The sequence below is a fragment of the Lates calcarifer genome, linkage group LG11 (genome assembly GCF_001640805.2).
Source record: "Lates calcarifer isolate ASB-BC8 linkage group LG11, TLL_Latcal_v3, whole genome shotgun sequence".
Taxonomy (NCBI): domain Eukaryota; kingdom Metazoa; phylum Chordata; class Actinopteri; family Centropomidae; genus Lates; species Lates calcarifer.
In genome coordinates, this window is record NC_066843.1 from 19,721,682 (window position 1) to 19,747,154 (window position 25,473).

Here is a 25,473-nt window from a genome sequence, read left to right on the forward strand (position 1 = left end):
TCAAGAGTACAAGGTCAAAAACACAACAAAGAAACAAGCTGAGAGGCAGCATGTCCAGCAGTCCCACACTAGAAGCCTCTCCTTCTGATACTGGCAAAGGAGCTTTTAAGCACTTCATTGACGCCAGGTGCTGCTCACTGATGGCTCATCAGGTACCCCAGGTGGAGCTAATGAGAGGATAGGAGAGGACAGGGTAGGGACAAACAGAGCACTACAAAACATACAGCCGTAACGATAGATAATAGCTACTTACCTGGATCAAATGTCAAATTTTTGCTGTTTAAATAATGTAGCAGAGTGGAGATGCCATGAAGACAGTTGAGGTTTGATTCACAGTAAACTACTACTATACTATATATACCTGAAAGAAATAAATGTTGCTCTGAATTTCAATAAGAAATGCATACAAGTACATCACCTTGTCTATTTACATTAGATTTATTCTGATCCATTATTTCTACATGAAATACCTGTGGAGAGTCTTTTTCTCTCTCTCATTTAACTTCATTTACTTCTATCCTATTGGGAAATTAATTATCAGCATTTAAAGTAAGATTTCAGATGTATCTTAAACTTAAGTTGTTGTCTTTATCTGCAGAACCATTTAAGAACTTACAGTGTGTGTGTGTGTGTGTGTGTGTGTGTTAACATACTGTCCAACTGATGACTCATTAACATGCATAGAATTTGGGTTACAAACTGTCATTCACTAATATTTTGAGTATACCTGTTAAAAGCGCAGTATAAGCTGTAGTGATTTGGTGCTATGGTGTATGGGGGAATCAAACCTGAAACTTTTCTATAGGTGTAAATGATCACTTTGCTGATTATGATTCTTTTGTTCTGTTTTGGTTTTTGCAGTCACTGACTACTCAGTTCATTCACTTGTTTCTCAAACTAAGCTAAGTGATCACATATACATTCAAATGCACCTAAGTATTAGTAGTACATTCAGTCTCTTTAGTGCAAGCTGTTCAGTTCAGTTCAGTTGAGCCATGGCTAAAAGCTATTGATTCAGACAGTGACAGTGAGTATTCAGTGTGGAGTGCTCCCATAGGATTTAACTTGCTAACCATGATCTGTCATCTCTCCACTATCACTATCTATTAAATGCTTCCGTCAGTTTTGAGCACCGCATTTATAAACTGAACTGACACACACAGCTGTCCAGAAAGTTTAGAAAACTTTAAAAAGCCTTAATTTTCTAAAGTTTTTTAAGCTTCTACATATTTACAGTGTGTCAGGACTGTGCTGACCTAAACACACCAGCCCCAGCTTGTATTTTGCCCAGATAATGTCAGAATGTTTAAACAGGAAGGCTAGTTTTTCCAAGAGCTCTCACAGGCTGCATTTGATATTAAGCTGACCAAGAATTATATCTATCCTTGATGGCTCTCTTAGCGCATCATAAAAACATCCATCAATATTTTACCCACACTAACATAATAAATAACACTTCCTCCCTGAACCAAATCTTATCTTCAGCAGCTTCACTTGCAGCTGTTGTAGATGTCTTCAACAACACTGCCTTGCTGTGGTCAGACTAAGAACTGTGTTCAAAGGGTTCCAACATCGACCTAAAATCATTTAACCTGATAATAAACAAAGAAGACCATGCTTGTAAAGGTTTTATATAAAGTACCTGTAACAGTTGATCAAATTATTCTTATTTCTCACATACATATTCATACATCCACATAGTAACAGACTGCAGCATCAGCACTCTAGTAACACTAGTAGCCTTGACTTTTGTTCAACAAAGATTCTTGTTTACACAATATGATTCACAAATGAAAAGGAAGAAAAACTGTAATAACTTCATCATCATTATCATAAGTTGTTACACGATAGTTTTTGTCTTGTACGTGTTGCAAGATAAAATATGGCACATAGTCATGAGTTGATCAGTGATGAGAGCATGTGAAGGAGGGGGTGTAGTCAACCCGTACCTCTCTCTACAATTCTAGACAGAGGTTCATTCAGAGGACACATGTCCTTTTCCCTGCATCCGTGTCTCCTTTTTACTGTCTCTGCACAGCTGGAAGGACTGAAACAGGTTGAAGCACAAACAGAGGAAAATGGGGCATTTGCAGTTCAGTATAAATACATAATTACTGTCTGTCAATCCACATCTGGCATCCACATGATACTGAATAATCAATGCATAACACTCTGCGTGTGTGTGTGTGTGTGTGTGTGTGTGGTGGGGGTGTATTCTCTATCTAGGATAGGGCATCAGATTTGAATTCAACAGAACTGACTGTTCTCTGAACTCCTCCCTCAAACAGTGATAGTTGAGTTTTAGATTAGCAACCATAACTGCACACATCAGGCCTGTAAAGCCTTATGTTTCTCCACATGTTGAGGCATTGTATGGTGCTGTAGTAAGAAGTAAGAATACATGGCATTTCAAGAGTTTAGAGGGGGGTGTCTTTTTTTTATCAGCAACCATGAAAGGCCAGGGCAAAAGTATAACGACTAGATTAAATTGTATGTTTATCTGCTTGAATGTAAGCTGCAATCATTAGCATGTGTGGCTAACTGGCTTGCTATCTACAGTAGTAACCAAGCATTACTTCCATGGTCAAGGAGTACATACATTAATTTGTGGGGTAAAATGTTGCATTAAAAAAAGTTCACAACTAGTGCATCAGTTGTGTAGCATTTCACCACTGTAAGGAAAACAATCCTGGACGCTATCAAAGTTCAAGCTAATGTAAGCAGCTGTTCTTTGCAGTTTGTTGAATTTGGGAATACTGCGATGAAAGAACAATCCAATTTCTCATTGTTCTTTTTTGTAATTACACTATTTAGACTATCTAGTTCTACACTGCAATATAGGAACAATACTGTGTCCCTATATCTATGCCTCTACATGGATCTCAGCTGGTGAGAATGCTAACGTTTTGTCTAGAACACACAGCTGTAGCTTCAGACTTTTAGCAGGATATCAAGTAGCTTATGTAGCCATCATTTGCATATTTAAAAGCCCTTTCACATCATTTCAAAATGAGTAAAATGGAAGCAATAAAACTTCAGGAGACAGCATTTAGCATTTTCAACCAGTTAACTGAGCAAAGATTAACGTAAGTACCTAGCTATAACTGATAGCAACAGGTAGAAGTAAGAAGGTGACTTTGTCTGTATCTAAAATCAAGGACCAATTGTTTCATGTATTACTAAGATAATTTTGATAGTAAATTTGCCATTGTTTCCATTGTAAAAAATATGATGTATGGTGCAAAAACAAAAAGCTTGATGGTAGCAATGGTAACAAAAGGTGGTGTGGCTTAGCTAATGGCCAATTAGATTTACCACACACAATCAACAAGCAACAGTTCATGATTTGAACAGAAATATTCACCGTTCCTCTGCTAAATCTGAGACATATTCAAATCAATGTATTGTTGAAGAACATGAATTTAGGTTTGTAACTGTAACTTCTCTAAGTTCATCAAAGTTCTTATCACGGAAACAAGGATTTGTCACCTTTAAATGTATGTTTTATCTGTAAACCTGTAGTGATATAGATCTGACCAAATGTACAGTCTGGCTCTTTAAGAACAAGAAGTTAAAAAAAAAAAGATTAATCAACAGTTGTCTTGGGAATGCCATTGAGAGAAATGCTACTTGTCTGTTGGACCCATTAGAAACAGCTAGGACATGTAAACAAGCTTGTTTGCCATGGATTCATTCTTCATGTGCATATTTGGCTCGCCAGGTCTGACTCGGGATCAAGGCTACATTTTTTTTTTTTTTTTTTACAGCATGGTACAGACTGCAGCCCAGTTAGTAATCTTCTGAACACAAAACCTAAAACAGTTAAATGACTTGTATCATGGAGACACCCAGATGTTACTGTTTGTTGTTTGTTTGTGTGTGTGTTTGTTGTTTAAAATCATCTCAGAATGCAGGCCAAAGAAATTTTAGCTTACATTTTGCAGTGGCACATAAAACATCCCTGTGTATCAAAATCACTCTTAAACAAAGTTCCTCTTTTCTGGTCAACATCTCTGATACCTGATATAACAACACTGAAAAAGATTATTCATTAAATCCCTTTAAAGTCTTTCTTGTTCAACAGTCAGAGACTTTGAGTTGGCTCATGTTTCAATGTGTTTTGTTGTTTTTTTGTATAGATGATATGGCACAAGATCCCTGCCCTGTTTGAGAAGGCAGAGCTTTCCTAAAATTTGACATTTCATTAGCTATGGTTAGACTTGGTGATGTGATATCATCAAAGCAAAGAATCTCTGCAGAGGGAACATGTGACATGTTTGAAGAAATAACCCTGATAATGTCATTGGGGTTATATTTGTTTGGGTTTGAGACTTTATATTTTTAACAGAAAGCCTGTGTTACAAACTGGGTTTGAAAGAAGTAAGAATTTAAGGTGAGGTGTCTAATGACAGATGCTATCCAGTTGCATTATGCAAAATGCTATGATTTGGACCTTTGAGTTTTTGCTCTGTCTTGTGAGGCCCCCAACCTTATGGAAGTACAACAATACCCCTACAATATCCATTCCATCTGATACAGAATCTTGACTGGATGTTTGAGTTTTCTGAAGACCATCTAAGCTAGAGCTAACTTAGATCTGAAAGGGAATGGGAAGCATGATGAATGCTCAGTCTCTTCTGTAACATGTGATGCGGTGTGCTCAACACAAAGCAGCATGCTAGGAAACCTATAGAAGCACACATGCATATCAAACAACTCAGTGAATAAGTAAGCCATCAGTTCAGTGGACCAGAGAGTCTCTAAATATTGGACAACTGGACTGGACCGCATCAGACAGGACAGGACCAGTTCACACCAGACTGACGTGAATCTGTGTTGTTTTAGCCTGTCCAGGTTGATGTAGAATGTAATGAGTTGGGGGGGTGGGGTGGGGGTGGTAAAGGAGAGAGGAGGGTGGGGGGTCGACACTTCAAACAGCAGTCCCTCGAGTCGAGTGGCGACAGCAACATGAAAGCATTGTTGTGGAAGAAAAGTCACATCTGCCCCCACCCTCACACACCTGGAATATAATCACATTTTCTTTCACTGTGGTGTATTGTAGCCACTGGTTGAGACAGATTACATGGTCCAGTCTTTGAACATGTCCTCCACGACCCAGGTCTACCAGTCACTCATACAGCATGAAGCACACAACACGCGTGCAGTGTTCTAAAACTGAATTCTTTCTTTTTCTTTCTTTCTTTCTTTCTTTCTTTCTTTCTTTCTTTCTTTCTTTCTTTCAATAAAACACTTCGCTGTGGTCATTTAGGACAGCACCAATATGGACTGCAGGACAAAGTGCAGGGGAACAGGAAGGAATGAAATAATTCCTTGTGTAAAATATGCCCTGGAGGGGTCAGTATTGCATTTTCCCATGTTTCTCTGTTAATGTAAACAGCTTACAGTAGGGCTTGTTTAATGATTATTAATCTGTGCCCAAAGGATTAACGTTTCATACTCTTAAAAATAAATAATTGATCTCCCAATTCATTGTGGATTTGGCTGGATAAACCCAAATATCCCTTTAAAGTACAGTACTTAGTGTAAGATGCAGATCAACTAATCCACTAGTTACAGTACAATTACACCTTACATTTCACAGTCAGACAAGTTTGCAGGCCAGTTGTGTTGTGGCTGATTCTAGTTCATCCACGTTATGGTATTAGTTAATGCTCTTTAGGTTTCAACAGTGGACCTCGCAGCTGATGTTGGTGAGTGCAATAAGCTTGGGCAGGACAATAGGAATAAGGTAAAATGGAGTTGGCAATAAGCAGGTGGTCATGTGCAAGGACATATGAGGTGACCTCATGCAGCGTGGTTCTTGTTTTTCATAACCCTGACATTTCTCTATAGCGAAAATGCCTGGAGGCTATCACACAATATCAATATCCTGTATCTTTATATTTATAATAATATTCAGCCTTATTTACGTAAATGAGTGTTGTCTGGCGTTTCTAATCCCAATAATGTCACAAGACAGAGAAATATTTTAATAGGAGTATCAGATTTCATTTTTTATCTCACTGAAGGTCAGACGGATGCATGTCACCGGGAAGAGGCAAGAGATAAAAATGATATCTCTTATTCACATCCTGTTAATGTCATATCATGAACCTCAGTGGCCAGGCATTTGATAAAATAAAGCTCTCCATGTCTGCATTGTCAGTTACATTGTTCTTGAAAAACTAAAGATCATATCTCGGCCTTAAAGCTTGTTATTGTCACATCCTGAGCAACGTGGACGCTGGATGCCACCAAGGAACCTGTCTGTCTCGAGAATCTAATCAGATCCAATCATGTCTAATAATGTGGCCAGAACCATGACATCCCTGATTTTATCTGCTTTATTTTGGTGAAATGGCCCTGTCGTCCAATTGCTGCCTTCAGACAAGACAAGATCAGCTACTGCCTCTGTCTGAAAGCCTGTTGAATGATTTAAAAATGATTTAAACTCCATGTTTAATCCCAGAGGCTCTTTGTTCTAGGTTATAAACAGGAAATTTGGTTAATCATAAACCTGTAGAGACGCCAGACAACAGCACTGCTCCAAGGTAGCACTATAATGCATTACATTAGTCCTCACATCTTCAACCTATTTAACTCCATCAATCTCCCTATCCATTCATCTTTGCTCCCCCCCCCCCAGCTCCCACTTATCGGTCAAGGCCTATGAGGAGTTTGGTCTTCTCCTCTTCTTTCTTGCTCTCGTTCTTCAGGTCAGCAAACACCTGGGTAAAGAAGTGCGGGTCGGTGTTGATCTGGAGCATCTTGCCGCTCATGCGGTTGATGATCTCCAGGCAGCGGTCCCAGAAGGCTTCCTTCTCTGCCTCAACCAGGAAGGGCTTCAGCGGGTAAGAGATCTCGTTGCCCATGTAGGAGTAGGACAGGTAGAGGCAGGTGAGCAGCGAGGCCTGCAGCTCGCGCTCCGAGGCCACCTCAGCTGAGACCACATCACGGCACAGCATGTAGAGGAAGACCACGTTGGCTGGGGTGATGAAGCCCTGATCCTGCCAGCCCTGTAGGAGGAGGGAGCGGTCCACACTGCGCAGCCACAGCACCGGATCTGTTGGGGATAGACGCTTCAGTCGATAACACCGACGGCACAGGAACTCGCCCAGGCTGCGCATCAGTTCACTGGTGGAGGCCTGGGTTGAGAAAGGGGAAGGCAGGGTCAGAGGAGAGAGAAAAGGAAAGAGGAAAGAAGGCAAGTAAGAAAGGTTTGGGGGAAGGATTAAAGAGATGAGTAACAAAGAAGATAGAATGTTTTCAACAACTGTCATTAGCACCAAATTTTCTGTGATAGGAAAAAAGGTAAACATTTAGGGTCACCTGGACAATGACACGTTTTGGCGTGCCTGCTGCAGTAGACGGCTGGATCCCAGAGCCTGTGAGGGAATTCTTTTTGGCAGCAACGGTAGCTACGTTAGCCAGGGTCTTGGAGGTGGGCAGGTGGGAGGAGGTAGTGGTAGTGGTGGCCTGAGGGGTCCTGGCTGGTTGAGTAAGATGAAAGGTTAGCGCAGGACTGAGACTTCTTCAGCTTCAGGCTGTTGGAGGCTGAGTTGGATGTGGCGGTGGCATGGCCATCTGGAGAGCTCCCTTTCCCGCCATCCCCGCCTTCTGACTGCAGCTTCTTCGAGCCCTTCCTCTTTGCCGATACAGCCACAATCCGTTTCCATGGCAACACGCTGATGATGGAAGGCCGTTTGAGGGACTTTGCAGCTGCGGCGGCAGCATCTTTAGCATTCTTGCTGTTCTGGACTGCTGTGTAGTGGCCCACTGTAGCTGGGCCATCCTCAAACAGCGCCGCCTTTCGGTAGCTGGGAGACAGTGACAACACTGTACCCATGATGTCTGGGTTAGCAGAGGGTCACAGGAAGGGTGGAGTGGGGGGCAGTAGGGAAAAGCTCTTTGATTGGTCTAGACAAAGAGCTTTGAGAAAGTGTCTCACTTCTGGAGGAAGTCAAACCTGTGGGCAAAGAGCAGTAGTGTCAGTATTTTCCATTAGATACATTACATTACTAAACAATGTTAAATTATACCAATCAGCTAAAAACTCAACAACTGACGACCAAATTTATTTAGGTGAAGGTAAAGATGAGGTTTTAATATGTTAATATTTTAATAATATATAAGTTCTTAGCAGTTGGAGTTCTGCTCATTTTTCATGGAGATAGAGTGTGGTGTGGTGCTCCCTCTGTGTCCCAGTTACCATGACAACTAAGCAAACTCAATTTGAAGAAGATGATAAGATGAGATGTTGAAAGCTCTGTAAAACCCAGTAAGTAGACTTTAAGTTAGGGATTTGTAAGGTAGTCTTTCCAAGGCCATGAATGGACCTTACCTTACCAGTTACCATGACAACTGAGCAAATTGTGAGACAGTCCCTGAGATTCAATTGAAAATCCCCAAATAGCTAGTATGTGGACTTTGAGTTGAGACCTTTTTGTTTTGTGAGGTGTGATTATCTACCTATCAAGGTTCTTCCAGAGTGTTCCCTGATTATGGCTGAGGCTCCAAAAAAAGTCAGTTCACCTTGAGGCAAGTGATTTTTTTTTCTTCAAAACTCTGTTTGAAAGGTCCAAATACCAAAGGTTTTTCCTCATTTGAATGAGGCAGAATAGAACATCATAGTTTTATGATATTTTATTTCAGAGATAACATGACCCAAAACTTTATATAGCTTCATAAGCATTCCTTCATGGTAGTAATGTATAAACCACAGCACCTGTGTAATAAATGCTCAGTGGCCATATAAAGAAGTCTAGTGTCTGGTTTTCTGGTAAAATAAGCATTCCCCAGTAGTTTAGTCGAAAGAACCGCAGCAACCACGAATTTATTCTTGCGTTTGCTTTTAATCTCCAGTCGAGCCTTAATGTCTGTAATTACATCTTGTCGCTGACATAAAGCATAAAGGGTGCATCTCCGCTCACGTCAGCGTAATACGGGTCTGCCGCCTCTACAGTGCTCATCAGTCTTATATAAGAACCAAGATAAGGCCACAGAGGGATGAGAAAGAAGTGTGCACACTGCACAAGCATCCATCTTAGCTTCAAAATGGAAGCCTTGAAAACAGCCCCCTCCAACGTAAGGTAGCTCCAGAAACACCAGCTCATAGGCCTGTGTTCCAAAACACACACACATCCTAAAACAATGCAATATGATCTCTAATATTGTGCGATCCATTTTGGAACAACATAGCCTAATCTAAATATGCAAATAGAGCGGTCACACACTTGTGCATTGAGTGATGGAGTGTCTATATTGTTGGCTGTTGGGCATTAATTGGGCCTTCTGAGTGGGCTGGTACATGTTTTATCATTTGCAGAGAAAATAAAGGCTTTTACCTTTAATCGACTCTTCTTTTGAAATCCATGTATCACACCTTGACCCCCCTTGCTGCTGGGCAAATGCGGTCAAAATGTGAAAAGGCTTCCCACCCGTTCTGCTCGGTTTCTACACCGCCAACACAAGCTGCCCGGGGTCCAAAGCGTGAAAACGGATCGGTCCCTGATAATAGTCTATGTAAGCCCCTGTGTCACAGGCTGATCGGTTTGTCTCCCGGTTGGCTGCTGCCCTTTTTCAAATCTTCATTTATAAAAAGTCCCCCGCCCGTCGATGTGAATACAGATGCAAAGCAGATGCGAAATGTGCTTCACTCCTTCGCTCGCATCGAGTGGGAAGATGTCTTCCATTGAGAACCGAAAACGGTCACGGCTATTAATGTCCCGCTACAATACTGACAGCTCGGACAAACCTCCCTCAGACATAAATAAAACAACACGCATCGGTTCAAAGAACCTTAATCAACACAATGGCGGAGAATACCAAGAGAGGAAAAAATGGCTACTATGACTTCCAAAAATAGATGGCAGCTTATACCCTCAGCTATGTAAACCTGCCAGAGAGAGAGAGACCCGTTGCTTTGATGCGGGCATCTGCAGTTATTCGGGTTGGATGTGGGAGAGAAACGGCGCCTTCTCATTGGCTGATGCCCTGGATGCTGCTGCTGCTGCTGCTGCTGATCGTCGCTGTCGCAGCCGCGCCACTGAAGCCATTGGCCGCCGACGGGCTCCAGCCTATCGGAGAGTTCGCTGTCCGAGGTACTGAACCAAACGACCAGATGTGTTAAAGCTGCTGTGGCGGAGGAGGCTGGCCGCACAAGACCAACGCGAAGGGTTTTGTGAATCAGCCAGACTGAGCTCCGCTAACACTGTAACACTGATGCTGAATGCGCCTGCACACAATGAGTGCGTCTGTGTCTAATATTTTATGGGAAAATGCTCCTCTCTTTGTGAGGGAGAGGGTGATTCCCTTAGACTGTTTACTAGAAATGAACTGAAATTAATGGACTTTACCTAAGATTCCCCTTTTTTGCGACTTTACAGGCCACTTATAGGCTACTTTATTTTTAAGAGGAAAATATTGCCTTATTTGATCCCTAGGTTGACACATTGAACCAAACTAAAATTAGCTCCACCCTGACCAGCTGCAGTAAACAGTAAAATTCTACTAATTCTACACTGATACATCAGCCTGAGCTGAACTATATCTATATATATAACACCATACATGCTAATATGTGAGTCAAGGGACATTTTAAAGACATTAAGTATTTTTCTAACATTACTTCATATCTATTTTAACTCAAGTAAAGTTTCTGAATATTGTACGTGTAACTGTAAGTTCATTAAAATCATTATATACCATGGCACTGCTTAAGAGACACTGAGTATTTTGTAGACCTGCAACTGATATGAACCTAAAAGTATTTCATTTACAGCAGGTGAAGCTTGTCTTCAGGCAGTGGCGTAGCTAGGGAGTGGCTGGCCTCGCTACAGTCTGCAACCCCCCCCCCCCACAATTTTCCACCCCACATAGCCAGTTATAGTGCCTGCTGGAAGTGTATGTAAACCGTGAGGCTAAATATATTCAATGAAAGTAAGAACAAGAACAAAGAAACCAAAGCAGTGATTCCAGTAAAAGCTACAAAGATACTGAAAGCTGATAATGTTATTAATAGGAATAATAATAAAAATAGAAATAGAAAATAAAGAAAATGGGACTGCAGGAAAAACTGTCCAAGATTCTAATATCTGTGCCACCACAAAGTGAGCACTGGCCTCCATCTTTCCACCCTTTCCACCATTGTGTATAGATAAGTCTTTATTTCATCAATAAAGGAATACTGAATATATAGGTTTAAAGGGAGGATTGAGTTCTGGGGGGTGGGGGGGTGGGGGTCCAGAAATCCAGAATTCAATACAATTAACTAAACCCAGATAAATGTAAACAAAGTTTGTCTTTATTTTCCACAATAGCACCAAATTACACAGTAATTTCTCAGAAACTTTATAGAAAATTGTTAAGACATTACAAACCTGGGAGCAGATATCATTATTTCTGCTTCAAATGTATGTGTAATATACAAAAACTTTAGCTGCTCTGTATTTAGGAGCCAAACCTTTTGTGAACCTGAACTGTTTTATCAAATTGCATTGTATTTCACATCACATCGCCACAATACCTCACTCTATCTCTGTCCCTCATGTAAATCTCCTTCTGTTTTGTCTTTCTTTTAAAATACTGCTTAATAGGGTGGAGGAGAACTTGTGGCATTAAAGGAGTACTTCTGTGTTTTAATATTGTTCTTTCATGATATTGGGTGACCTGTGAGAGAAAAACCTTAGTCAAATTTGATGTAGCAGAGGTCAAGACATCCTGACTTTTAGTTGCCCTAATTCACATTGTGAGGATGTCAGGCTCTGGTAAAAGTTTAACAAATACAAAAATGTATTTAAAAAGAATAATAGTCTAGTATGCAGTTGTGGTGTATGGAGTGAAATGTGTTGTTTTGTTGCAATACAGAATAGTCATTAAATAGAGCTTATTAACTGTCTGTCACCATTGAGTTTTATTCAACTTCCTCAGGAATCAGTGGTACAAATACATTTTTTGAATGAATTGTGTGAACTTATCATTCTGTATTGTATTCCATCTTCATATTTTTCTTAAACCTCTTTGTCATCATCTTCTGTGTCTTCTCCTTTAGTTGTAGTGCTATCAAGATGATTCCCATGTTAAAACTTCTTTTCTTTTCTCCTCAGGTTTCTAGAAACTGTCCAGAACCTCCCCAAAAGCCACTGATAGGATATATGACATGACCTGATGTAACACCACTGGTGTCATTCTCTGTCACTCTCTACATGATATTCAAGGTACAGACAGTGTGTCAGCAAGAGGATCACTAGAGTGACCACTTGAGTTTTTTCAGCCATTACCAAAACCAGTATGGAGGTTACGAGCTTAAAAAATCTGAATAGTTTTCCTCCTAAATACAGCTCTACCCACAGGCAAAGTGCTGAGTTGGAGAGGAGGAGACTTGTGAAGCCTATTGAAGAATAATAGCTGAGCTCTGGACTGTGACACATCGCAGCGAGTCACCTGCAAGGCCTATGGTGTACAAGACTGTCTGAATGGTTAATGTTAAATCATTTTAAGAGAGTGTGGTTATACAGTATATACACATAATCCATTTATAATGCAACATTTTCAGCCTTTGATTGTCTGACCTCTGGCATCATGGTGTATCAGCTCCTAGTCTCTCTCTAAGATATCAGCATTTAAATTGTTGCAGCACCAAACTAAGCTTTTGTTGTTTGTCAGAGATCCCTGATTTGTCCATAATTAAGTGATTAATTAAGAATGAAATATCTCAGTCCAAGACAGCTTGGACAGAAACCGTTTACGGTGGCTTCAGAAAGTTTTCAGACCCCTTCACTTTTTGCACACTTTATTCTGTTGTAGTTTTAATTGTAATGGATTAGACTTCAGTTTTTTAATTGTGTGGATTATTGAGTGTTTGATGGCAATGGCAACTTAATCAATCTAAAAGTCAATCTACGACTCAATAAAGTATGCAAAAAGCAAAGGCGTCTGAATAATTTCTGAAGCCACTGCATGTTGTGACTGTTGTGACTTGTTCAGTTTGGCAGTGTGATGGAATATGTAACATAAGCCAAGTTCAGTCATGTGCAAGTTGAGTTTGAACAGAAATCATTGGAAAAAAGAGGAAAAAAACTGTACAGAAATTCAAATATTTTTCATTGTTTGATTGTATCACATAGTTTAAATATAGGCTAACCATAGGCTCATTCCAGTTTATGTATTCTTAATATCTGACTACTTTTAGGCCAAAATAAAAATAAAGAATCCAGAATTTCTTATTACACCAGACTGTATTTCCTGTACACAGTCATTATTCCCGACTCTGTTGGTAATTTGGTTGGTAATAATCAGTTTGGTAGCACTGAACTACACAACCCATCATGCAATCCGCGGCGGGGACACATTAACTTCCGGGGCGCGGGGTTAAAAGCTGGAATGTTTTGTTTTTGACAGGTTTTTGAGGTGTTTTCCAACTTTAGCCTAGCCTTTTGAAACAAGTCTTTGTGCGTGTGACTTTACAATCGCTAGTGGTACTGACGACAATGGACGCTTTGCACAGACACCGTTCGCTTTATAAAGGAACGACTCCGCCATGGAAAGAAACATACCGCAAGGTGAAACATAAAACTGAAATTTGTCCGTTAGCTAGCTAGCATGTCGGCACGACGCTAACAGTTGTTTGAATTGAACTTTGTTTGAATTGAAAGTTCTCTGTCTCTCCTGTTTTCACCAGCGCTGTGTAGACAGACTAAAAAACAGCCGGTCGCGGCTGTTAGAGAGGTACCGTCAGATGGGAGAGAACCAGCAGCGCAGCGGCACCGGGGCCTCCATCATCGTCCAGGAGGTGATGGAGGAGGAGTGGACCGCTCTGCAGTCTGAGAACCAGAGACTGCCCTCCTTGTGGGGGCCAGATGGCATGGCTGAGGTCGGTCGGCCTCTCTCAGTCTCTCCCCCACAAAATCACGGCCCTTTCCCCCCTCACTCGGTGTGTTTCTCGCGTCCTGGGTCTCTTTTCCTCTCTCAACCACTTCGTGGTGTCTTTCTCTGTTAGTTTTAGCTATTTGAAATGTAGGGTCCTTTAGAGAGCTCTGCCCTAATGAAAACGGACAAATGTTCAAAACAAGTCTACATCACTAGGTTAAAAACTGCACACAATAACAAATGGCTGACTGAGAGAGCAAAGACTTCGTCTGAAGTTGTTTCATGGAGCTGAACTATCTTATTTCACGTCCACAACTGTCTAATTTAGAATTTTATAACCAATTGGAGGTCCTCTTCCTTTTCTTTTAAATAGATGTTCAGTGTCATGAAGGAGTATGATGAACTGGCAGTTCTTGAAGAAATCCAACAGGAGCTCATGTCTCAAGGTATCTTATTTGTGTAAACTAAATCGTCCTGATTTTCTCTCCATCCAAATCTCTGACTGTAAAATATTGAAATGAATGTTTGTTGAAATAAATGGAAAAATTGTAACACCACAAAGTCAAATATGACTATATACAGTGGTAATTTAAGCATGAGCTTGAGATGTTTCTGTAGATGGATTGGAAACAAGGCTGTGTGAGCTTGTCGATTTGAATGTTTTTCTTTCTGCTCCTAGAAATGTCTATTATTGAAGAGTATGAGAGGAACCTGCAGTTTGAACAGCAGTACATATCATCTGTTGTGGAAGGGATGGAAGAGATGCATATTATTTGTCCCATATGTCACACGTGAGTCAAAGTATTGCCTGTTAGAAAGATATTGACAAAGGTTGATAGTTTCTCATATTTCGATCTAAATGAATTAACTATAAATAAGTTATATAGTTATACAGTTTAAAATAGAGAGTGATATAAATTGTACATACCATGAGTTGAAAAGGCAAGCATACAGGGCTGGCCAAAGTTGCACGGTTAAGCAATTTTCACGTAAGTGCTTCTTGTTTCTTGTAGGAACAACTTGAACATCAACAGTCATTTCATCTCCTGCCCCTGTGGACTGTACATCAACACCAGGGTTTGTTTGTTAAATTCTGTCCTATTAAATGAGGCACAAAGGTCACACAAAGTCTGTGAGAAGACAGGAAAAAACATTAAGAATGATGATGAATTAGAATTTCATAAAAATTGTCCTGCAATATATATACAACTTAATATTATTATTTTCTACTTACTTTGTGGCATATCTAAGTAGCCTAACCCATTCTTAATCCTGAGCAACTCATGTAGTGACTCTGCTAAATAAGCCTGTAAATAAGGAAAGAGAAAACTGGCAAAAAAGCCCAGGATTCAGTTAAGCGAATAAGTAATGACTCTGGCTAATTGCTGCAATGTTTTACCCCTTGTCTCTAGAAACAGAACATTACCCCTGATATCCTGTGCCATCTTCTGGAGTCCAGGGTGTCTGAGCACATGGAGGACTGTCTCCACAACCCAGTATTCTCTGTAGCACCAAACACTGACAGCTCTCCAAACCTGATGATAAGTTGCAAGGTACAGTACAGTCACTGCCAAGCCAGTGCATACAGTAATTCATACAGAACTGAATTTGGAATTAAAATTTAAAGTGGTTATTGTCATGCTCTGCGTCTGTGGTGCGAAGGTCTGTACTGTGTGTGTTCTGGTTCTTGAATGAACCTTAAAGGAGAGTTAATTTCCATGCCACACATTAACAGGTGTACAGATGATACTTTTACTGGAGATCTTTCTTTGTCATCACAAGTTTATTGTTGTTTTCTCTGCTTTCAGGTTTGTGACTACTTGTCCATCGTCCTTTGAGCAAACACAGCTATCATGAGTGACTTTACTCATGAGATTTGGTTTTGAGTCTTTTGTGCTCTCTGTATGTTTTGTGAAATAAAGTATATTTTTAAATATTTAATGTGTAAGTAATGTTCTTTTTTGTACTGTATACTGCCCCAACTACCATTCATATGGAAGACATGACAAATTTATGTCAGCATCATCTCACTTTTTTTCTTAAATGAAACCTCATAAAAAATAATCAAATTAAACTTCCTAATAAAAACTGAGCTTCACTGGACTCAGAATCAAATGCACTTTTAATGCATGGCACATTGCAGATAGACAAATGAACCAACAATAGATTTTAAACTAAACTGTGGTCTGGTGCAACATTTCCCTTGACTGTCTAAATGATCTCTTGGGCTGCTTACTGCTGTTACATAATCAACTCCCTTGAATATTGCATCCACATTTTCATTTTGTTGAATCCAAATGTGTCATCAGCACATATCCTGAGATAATTGTGGGTAAATGTGATACTTGTGTCATTCATTTCTCGGCATGTAAAAACCTAATTATAAATATATAAAGCATTACATCACTGGCGTGCAATGCCAAAAACACACTGGATAGCCACAAATAGTTCGCCTGCATAAATACTGTGAGATTAAGAAATAAGGCTACAAAAGGTTAAATCGTTGATTAACAGTAATTTGTGTGTATTGTAGTGTTTAATGAAATAAACTACGGCTGTTTTAAGAAGCGACGGTCCTGAAACTTTAGTGTCTGTACTGAAGCTTTAGTGTTGTCCCTCACTTGGAAGACCTTTTGAACAAGAACGTCTGCCAAATGAGTTTATGTACATGTGAATGCACAAGGCAGGCCGAACTCGGCACCACCTGTGGGGGGCGGCATTGTTCCAACCATGTGAACGACCTGACCGGAAAACAACCGGGCAGAGTGGAGCGGAGGCAGGCAGAGGAAAGATGGCAGCCGCGGCAGTGGCTGAGTTTCAGAGAGCACAGTCTCTTCTTGGAACAGACCGGAATGCCTCTATCGATATCTTACATTCTATAGGTAAATATAATCAACTCATTGTGGCATTAGAGAGAAAATATTTTTACGCGCCGACATGGACGATATACACCTCCATCAAACGTGGAGCAGATGAGTTAGCCACCTTTGCTGTCAGCCAGTTAGCAGCTAAGCTAAGCTAAGCTAAGTTAGCTAGTCCAGTGCTGGCCGTCTCTTTTTTCTCCTTGCTTGCACAGTGAGTCAGCAGCAGTGGGCTAGCCGGCTAGCAACATACCGCCTAGCTTGTCAGTTAAGCTAACGTTAGCTTCCCGGGCTCATTCATTTAAGAGGAACTTGGTTGACAGCTGGCTAGTTAACGTTAGCACGCAGTCAGCGTTGTTAGCAGCTAGTCCTCGTCTTGTCAGGAGTCAGGCCAATAAGGAAATTAATGGAAAACTCAGCTGGCTCTTCAACATCACCTTCTGTGTCACAGCGGTTAGCTTATGCTTGTATAACACTTGGCGCTTTGTTTTAGTTAATAAAGAGTACCAGCATAGCTGTCACCATCGTTTATTGTTTGATTTGACAGTTCGGATATTTCACAGATCCGCTAGCCAATTGGCTGTTTGCCATCCAACCCAGCCTATCACTGATATAACTTGACTTAATGTTTGTCTCTCGAGACTGAAGGAAGGAGTGTGTATCAGCATTTTCACTGTTTGTATATCGCGGTGATTCATGTCAGTACGGATCAGATTACATCATCATTGTATATATTTTGTGTGTGTGTGTGTGTGTGTGTGTGTGTGTGTATGTATGTGCACTGTAGTGAAGCGGGACATCCAGGAGAGTGATGAGGAGGCGGTGCGTGTTAAGGAGCAGAGCATCCTGGAGCTGGGTGGGCTGCTGGCCAAGACAGGACAGGCCGCGGGTAATCAGAACATGATGTTCATACTTCAAGCTACACGAAGCTTCATGTCATACTGCTTAAACAGATCTTTTAAAAATCTAATCAAAAGTAAACTTTTCATACCCCAGTGAAGCCACATCAGTAAGTCTCCAGACCCAAAGACCACACTGTAGAGGTTTTGATACTTATTTTGATCTAACTAAATTGTTCTTCTGTAGTTTCTAATTTGCTGACAAGAAAGACTTGCAGATTTGTTTTATGTGGTGAGGCCTCTTCAGGTTAGGCAAACTATGATTTATAGCTGTAGTCACTTGATTTGGTATTGTTGTCAAATTGTGAATGCTGAGCAGCAAGACAAGTGTGTTAAAATGTTAACTGTTCAGCTCATATGGCTGTCTTGATGAAAATTCATCAAAAGGAGGAAAGTGTTTGTACATGTACACATGAGAGTCAGATCAAACAGTAAAACAAGTGTTTGCGTTGCTGTATTTGTAGCAAAATGCTCTTAGTAATATATATATACTGAAATGGATATGAAAAGTAGAATATGAAATAAATTGATAATTGTAGAGGAAAGGAAATTTGCTTTAAAGGTGTAAGATACCCAAGGATCTTTTTATGAAAAATATTTCAGAGTATTGGCAGTATTGGAAGTGCTATAATTCATCAAAACAGTAAAACAGGAAGAAGTATGATCTCTGTCAAATCAAGTGACTCTATACAGGCCTGGACTGTGTTCCAAATCACTCCCTAGTTACAAACCTGACTTGATCAGAGCCCCTAACTTTTCCCAGGATCATATTCCATACTGAAATATAAACATGCCAAAATAATAGGTTTTCTTCAATTTGGAAACATTTTGGACTAGAGAGTGTCTTCATGTTTTGCAGCTCTCTACTAGGATAAAATTTGTGCATTCATCAGCTGTTGTGACAGGCTGACCACAAGCTTACTTAAGCTGTTTTATGTTTCTGAATTTTCTGGCTCTCTTTCTCCCATCTTCTCTTTAGAGCTTGGGGGTCTGCTGAAGTATGTGCGCCCCTTCCTCAACTCTATCTCTAAGGCCAAGGCAGCCCGACTTGTCCGCTCCCTGCTGGACCTGTTCCTGGACATGGAGGCTGCCACAGGTCAGGAGGTTGAGCTCTGTCTGGAGTGTATAGAGTGGGCCAAGGCAGAGAAGAGGACCTTCCTCAGACAGGCACTAGAGGTGAGACTTTAATATACTTGGGCAAGATACTGAACCCCAATTTGCTCCCGATGTGTCATCGGTGTATGAAGGTGTGTGTATGTGTTAGAGAGAACTTAACATGGATAGAACAAGTGCTGTATGAAGGTGTGTGAGAATGGGCGAATGCAAGCTGTAGTGTGAAGCACTTTGAGTGGTCAATATGACTAGAAAAGCGCTGTATAAGTACATTCCATTTACCGTTTACTTTGTTCAACCTGCTGAGGATTTCCTTCCAGGTTTGTTTGGGCAAGTGAGAACAGGCCTTTCATACTCAAGTAGTACCAGGAGAAACGGCACCAAAATTCCTGAAATTATGGATCTAGGAACTTTCTTTCCAAACTAACTGTGGTTCATCGTGGCCAACCCAAACAAACAGGCCATCTCAAGATTTGGATCGACTTGTCTGGCAGCTGTCTGGCTAGTTTACCTAGCTGTATGAAAGAATAATTTGGCAACACTAGCTGACGAAGTGTAAGAAATTTGTTTCTGTTTCAAGCAGCATGTTCCAGCAACATCGAAACAAAAGTTCTTGAACTTTCTGATTGATGTTCCTACCCTCTTTGGGTATTAATCCAGCCTTCTGGTCTATCAGTCCTTAAAAGTCACAGAAAGCACCACTGTTGAAGTAAAGGCTTTTTTGTTGTTAAGCATTAAAGTTAATGTTGATTAAATCTATTGCTAAAGTACAATTTTGGGCCAGACCAGTAATTTAAAAAAGCAGTTTCAAGCATTAAACTTGGTATAAGTTTTTAAGTAATGAACACTACTCAGAATCTTCCGTCTGGATATATTTTCCCAGTGCCAGCAGTAGTTAATTTACATTTTTGCTTTTTGTTGTAACAAATGTACAAAGAAGTTGTTGACCTGGGCTCTGAGATGATGGTTGTTTTTCTTTTCCCTCAGGCTCGTCTCATTTCACTGTATTTTGACACAAAGTGCTACCAGGAGGCACTACAACTTGGTGAGTTTTCAATCTGTAGGAGTTGCTGTTTTAAATTTGCCTGACAATTACAAAAATATTTAGAGGACAAAAGATAATTTGGGTCTAAAACATACATACTAGGGGAACTAAAGAGGGGAAGGAGATTGTAGACTCATGTACTTCGTTTAGTTCTTATCCTAAATACAACTTTTTTAGACAGGATTTCTTATTATAATTGTGTCCATTTTCTAACAGTGGAGGTTTTCCACCTATTTGGACCCAAAGCTAAGTAAACGTACTAAAAGCATTGCGCTAACTCCATGCTTCCTTTGTTCATCAGGCTCTCAGTTGCTGCAGGAGCTTAAGAAGATGGACGACAAAGCCCTTCTGGTGGAGGTTCAGCTGCTGGAGAGTAAGACGTACCATGCGCTCAGTAACCTGCCCAAGGCCCGCGCTGCCCTTACCTCTGCCAGGACAACCGCCAACGCCATCTACTGCCCACCTAAACTACAAGCAGCTTTAGACATGCAGTCAGGTACAATATGTATAGTTCTTATAAAACACATAAACAGAGTTTAAAAGCTGATCAAAACATGATTGCTGATGAATACTTAAGTTACTAGTTACTGTTCGTCTCTATGCTTTGCAGTTAACCCAACATTTATTTGTGTGTTTGGTTGTGTTTCCAGGGATCATTCATGCAGCAGAGGAGAAAGACTGGAAGACGGCTTACTCCTATTTCTATGAGGCCTTTGAGGGCTACGATTCCATTGACAGCCCACGAGCTATCACAGCCCTCAAATACATGCTGCTCTGCAAAATCATGCTCAATGCGTAAGTGGTATAAATGCAGATACATCACATGGACACATACTGGATAAAATGACTTGATTTATATAGTCCTAACAGATGTTATCTAAGGACACAAATAATAAGAGAGTATCGGCTTTCTGAAAAATCAATGAAAGATGATTAATCAGCCATTTTTTATAAGTTGCCAAAATGCAGTAAAATAAGATTTAATTTGTATAGATGTATATTTTTTCTGTTACAGACCTGAGGATGTCCAAGCCCTCATCAGTGGCAAGCTAGCTCTCCGGTATGCTGGCAGACAGGTAACCCCTTCATTTTTCATAACTTACACTTTAAATGTAATTAAAATTTCATTGACTGTTTTCTAAGCCTCACCCCCAAGCAGTAATTGTCAAATCAAATCAAATTGCACGTTGAAACAGTGTACTGTGGAATTTGGTGAGAAAGAAAATTTAAAAGGCACAGAGGGTAGTGTTTTGTTTTTGTTTTTTTTTTTTTTGATTATGTGCTTTAACTTTAGTGAAGTTGAAGCTAGCTTCCTATGCAGTAACCCAGCATTACCTCCAAGGCTGACAAGGATAGTATGAGCAAATTTGTTTAAAAAAAAAAAAAAAAAGCCCTGTTCATGTCTAGTATATCCACTGTATATGAGCTGATCTTGGATGCTGTTGGAATTTAGGTTAATGTTAGCGACCCTGTCCTGCTCTTCATTAGGTTTTGATTAGACCCAGCAATGCGTGATTGCTTTTCGCCAGGGACATGCAGCTTTAGCTTCTGTGTTTTTGCACTGTATGATGTGTGAAACGTTTTAAATAAAACTCAGCTGGAGGCATTCAGAGTCAGTCAGATAAATCATTGTAAACTAACTTGTGGAACTAATTTGACGGTGGTTGATTAAACTTGAGAAGCCTGCTTTTGTGTAAAATCAGACCCCTTCTTTCAAAAATGAAAATTCTAGTGAACAGTCCGCCTTTGTTATTGTAAACTGCATAATGTAGTGTCGGGAGCTTCGCAGGTGTAACAACAGTAGCTAGAGTATTAGGTGTAGCAAACAGTCAATATAAAAGTTAAATGTAATTTATACATATACATATTCATTGTGTATATAGTACCACTTTCCGCAGGCTCTCTTGGTAAAAGATGTTCAACCTTTTGTTCATCTTCCTCTTTTCTACAGACAGACTCACTGAAATGTGTGGCACAAGCCAGCAAGAACCGGTCGCTTGCAGACTTTGAAAAGGTTTGTGTCTGGAGTTTGATGCTGTATGCTTACATGGTTGAGACTGTGAAAGGCTATTGTTGCTTAACAACACTTAAGAATTAAACTGCTGCGATTGGGGCGCCATCTGTCTTTCAGTGGTTTGGATAATGTTTTAGCCCCTCCCTCTCACTTGTGATTAAAATGTCCTGTTTTCACCATTCCAAAGGCACTTACAGAATACAAACCAGAGCTGAGGGATGACCCTATTATCAGCACCCATCTGACCAAGTTGTACGACAACCTGCTGGAACAGAACCTCATCAGGGTCATCGAACCTTTCTCCAGGGTCCAGGTAATCCTCTTAGATCTGTCTGTGTTCAACCACAATTAGTTCAGAAAGGTACAGAACTGAACCCAGGACATGGTTCATGTAGACAAAGAATACTCAGTAACAACACCAGGAATATTTAGTGTAATAACTTGTAGTATACTTATGTGTCTTTAATCATTGTTCTTGTCCATCTCTTCTCTAACAGATAGCACACATTTCCTCCCTCATCAAACTTCCTAAGGTAAGATTTTGCCTGTTTTGTTCAGTGTTTCCTTTTAGACTTTCATTTTTATGATACACCTGGCTTGCTGGCAAGTCACTCACACGAGTTTCCTATTTCCAGTAATTTCTTAGGCTTTTACAGTGACCTATCTAAAATCTGGTTGTGTCTGCCTTGCAGGGAGACGTGGAGAGGAAATTATCACAGATGATTCTGGATAAGAAGTTTCATGGTATACTTCCACAGTTCTTTTTGTAAACAAGTACACTGGCTTTTCTGCACATGTGAACTCTACATGAATAAAAATATTGGCGTTTTCCTTGTTTTAAATGTTAGTGTTTTGTGGTTATCTCTTGCAGATGGAACCTATTTACGCTCATGGCTAAACTAAAGAAAGATGACTGATTCTAAAGCTTGAAAGATGACTGATTTTTAGGTGTTTCAGTGCTGTTGCTTTTTGCTCGTAGAGTTCAAAATACTTTGTTCTTACTCACTGAAATGAACTAAACTGATTGAGAGGGTGCACATCTACTTAATAGCCTTTAAATAGCATTCTACCAATTTTCTCACTGGGTTTTCCTTCCTTATTGTCCCACACCATCCAACCTGACAGGTATTTTGGACCAAGGTGAAGGTGTACTGATTGTCTTTGATGAGCCAGTGGTGGACAAGACATACGAGGCGGCCCTGGAGACCATTCAGAACATGAGCAAAGTGGTTGACTCACTCTACAACAAAGCCAAGAAGCTAACATAAGGTAAGCCCCAATAGAACTGATAACACTGGTGTCTGTGTGTGTTATTTCAATGAATGACATGTTGTAGTGACCTGAAAATAATTTAGCAGGCTGAAATAACATTTTGTCCATTACCACTGTCGTGTGCAGAGATGAAAACAGTAATGGTACAAAGTAATAGACTGAGGTGATAACTTTTAGTTTACTTTGACCTCCATATAACTGCTATTGATGAGTCAGTAAGGTGATTATTTACTCACTGATTCCATTGGTTTCTGTTGTAAAGCTGTTACAAGTAACACACATATCATCAGCCATGATGAATAGCACAGCTGATAGATAGATACAGTTGCAGTGGGGCAGCTCAGTTGGAAACACTGATATAATGGTTGGAAAGCTCACCAGTGACATTGGTTAGTTAAAACATGAATATAGGAAAACAGCAGGTCTGAGATCAGTGTTTTTACCCCCATTGTGTTTACAGTGATGTTCAGCTTTTAACACAGGCATTTTAGGGATAACGCGAAGGAGGAAAGGTAAAAGCCAAAAACAGACCCTCAGATGGCCTAATACTGTAATATTTCACGTGAAGGAGATGAGGAACAGACTGTCAACATTTGCGGCTCCACTAAGTCAACAGCGTTTAGCCCAGCCTTGAGGCAAAGAAGTGCAGACGGCAAGCACCTCATCCTCAGTAACACTCAGTGGTGTACCGGCCATCAGGCTTACCTGGACAAATCATGGTGGGCCTTAGTCGGCCGATGGACCATCATAAATAGTTAATCATACTTTTTGTATACTGTATGCCTGTCATTTGTGGTGCACATGAGAGTGTGCTGTATATTCAGTGTACAGATATAAGAATGGTATCAATCTTCTCATCTGACTCTTATGCAAGAAAATAAATGTCTATTTAAAAAAAGGTATAATTGTTCCCATAGAAAAAAATGGTTTTAGGTAGGTACTGCAGACAGTAAGTTAATATAAAATAACACTAAAATAGGTTAGTAAAGTTTTATAAAAATAACTTGTTGCTCATTCACCATAAACTGTTTCTGTAAAATGTGTGTGTGTGTTGTCCCCAACCCGTCTCTGTCTTTCCCCTCAGAGAGAGTGAAACCATCTGTCCTCCTGTGTGGGGTGACATGGGCCAGTCAGACCTCCGTCGATCGCTCACTTAAACCTGGGAGGGACGAGGGGAGGAGGACGAGGAGATTACAAACACTCAACAACCCAGCAAGCAAATAAACCAGCTGACCAACTGAAGACAACCCAACAGAACAACAAACTGACAGGGTGGACATGCAGCTCCTCCTAGTCCTCCCTCGGCCCTCTGCTCTCCCTCCCTCCTCTCACTGTCTCTTCCTTCCAATCTGACTGGGGTTGATCTGACACAAAGTGCTCCTCCTTATGGACAAATCCAGGCACTGCGCTCCTCTTCTCTTTTCCCACCACTGGTTTCTACTGTATGTAAAACTGGACAAGCCTCCCTCTCCCCTTTTTTTCCTTTGTTTCTCTCTGCACTGGCCATCAGGGAATCTTGTAAAATAACAATAAAGAATACCTATACAGTACTTATACATACATATATTGTAAAAAACAAAAAAACAAAAACATGCTCAGTCTGTTCTCTGAGTCTAACCTGGGGCAGTGGTGGGTTGGTTGGTCTGTTCCTCACCGGATTCTACCTGTTCTGTTCAATTTGCCAACCAGCCCTGAAAGTGAATGTTTGAATTTCTCTGATTTTCTGCGGTTGTGAAGAATCAACCCACCGTTAAAACTTGGTCACCTGACGAATGGTTTTGAAAATGCAGGCCATCAGAACAACCCCTTCTTTCTCCTCACATTCTTACTGTGACCTTTTGGCCCACCCCTCACCTGTTTCTCCCTGAGTGGTCTCACTCAGTCACAAGGCATTCTGGGATTTGTGGACCATACAGGGAATTTGCTCTTCTGTCCACTTGGGACCATGCCACAACGAGAGGAGGACATTCATCAACATACTGGGGTCTCTCGTACCCCCTCTCCCCTTCCTCCCACTACCTGTTTGTATATAACAATTGCCAAGCATCATCCAAGGCCTGATATATTCACACTGTCCCCCTTTTTTATAATGCGTAAGAACAGAATAAACCTTGCCGCCGAGAGCTTGGTCAGTCACACAAAGTGCTTTTGATGCTTGAGATGTGACTGGAGAGAGAACTCTTTGTTCTGAGATGTGAAAAGGGCGGGTTTCACTGAAGAAAATCAAGCTGTACATTTCTGGGAACTTAATTTTGCAAGGACTTGAGGGTTTACCATATATGACATAGAGAAAGACAAATGCTAATAAAAAAAATTAAACCTGCAACTTGTGTGATTTAAGGATCCTGGAAATGAAATGAGTTAGTTTTTTTTCCCCTCTGTGCTCCTTTAACATGCCTCATA

General features: G+C 40.5%; 3 protein-coding genes across 4 annotated transcripts; 2 read left to right on the forward strand and 1 right to left on the reverse strand.

The window, feature by feature from the left end:
• Positions 1–1,906: 1,906 nt before the first annotated feature.
• LOC108898585 (cyclin-dependent kinase 5 activator 1-like) lies at positions 1,907–10,113 on the reverse strand. The gene is given in 5 exon segments (XM_051074080.1): positions 1,907–7,145; positions 7,330–7,415; positions 7,463–7,493; positions 7,496–7,966; positions 9,345–10,113. Coding segments are annotated over 4 exon segments (960 nt in total). The 5' UTR covers positions 7,847–7,966; positions 9,345–10,113; the 3' UTR covers positions 1,907–6,653.
• Positions 10,114–13,342: 3,229 nt separating this feature from the next.
• On the forward strand, positions 13,343–15,802 carry rpain (RPA interacting protein). Of its 2 annotated transcripts, none has more exons than XM_018698497.2 (7): positions 13,343–13,559; positions 13,679–13,930; positions 14,240–14,312; positions 14,546–14,657; positions 14,880–14,943; positions 15,279–15,419; positions 15,675–15,802. In XM_018698497.2, the coding sequence occupies exons 1-7, from the start codon at positions 13,488–13,490 to the stop codon at positions 15,702–15,704; spliced, it is 744 nt and encodes a 247-aa protein (XP_018554013.1). In that variant the 5' UTR covers positions 13,343–13,487; the 3' UTR covers positions 15,705–15,802. The 2 variants fall into 2 exon arrangements, with proteins under 2 accessions (XP_018554013.1, XP_018554014.1); XM_018698498.2 differs by having other exon boundaries at positions 13,679–13,870.
• Positions 15,803–16,588: 786 nt separating this feature from the next.
• On the forward strand, positions 16,589–25,396 carry LOC108898583 (26S proteasome non-ATPase regulatory subunit 11A). The gene is made up of 13 exons (XM_018698512.2): positions 16,589–16,748; positions 17,515–17,616; positions 18,606–18,802; positions 19,727–19,784; positions 20,086–20,280; positions 20,435–20,579; positions 20,800–20,860; positions 21,736–21,798; positions 21,986–22,111; positions 22,296–22,331; positions 22,491–22,542; positions 22,924–23,067; positions 24,155–25,396. The coding sequence occupies exons 1-12, from the start codon at positions 16,658–16,660 to the stop codon at positions 23,064–23,066; spliced, it is 1,269 nt and encodes a 422-aa protein (XP_018554028.1). The 5' UTR covers positions 16,589–16,657; the 3' UTR covers position 23,067; positions 24,155–25,396.
• Positions 25,397–25,473: the final 77 nt, after the last annotated feature.

Coding starts and splice junctions, on each gene's coding strand:
- LOC108898583 (XM_018698512.2), top strand. CDS start 16,658: ATGGCAGCCGCGGCAGTGGCTGAGTTTCAGAGAGCACAGTCTCTTCTT. Junction 18,803..19,726: donor TCCTCAGACAGGCACTAGAG/GTGAGACTTTAA, acceptor CTTTTCCCTCAG/GCTCGTCTCATTTCACTGTA. Junction 22,332..22,490: donor CCCTCATCAAACTTCCTAAG/GTAAGATTTTGC, acceptor TCTGCCTTGCAG/GGAGACGTGGAGAGGAAATT.
- rpain (XM_018698497.2), top strand. CDS start 13,488: ATGGACGCTTTGCACAGACACCGTTCGCTTTATAAAGGAACGACTCCG. Junction 13,931..14,239: donor GCCCTTTCCCCCCTCACTCG/GTGTGTTTCTCG, acceptor TCTTTTAAATAG/ATGTTCAGTGTCATGAAGGA. Junction 15,420..15,674: donor ACCTGATGATAAGTTGCAAG/GTACAGTACAGT, acceptor CTCTGCTTTCAG/GTTTGTGACTACTTGTCCAT.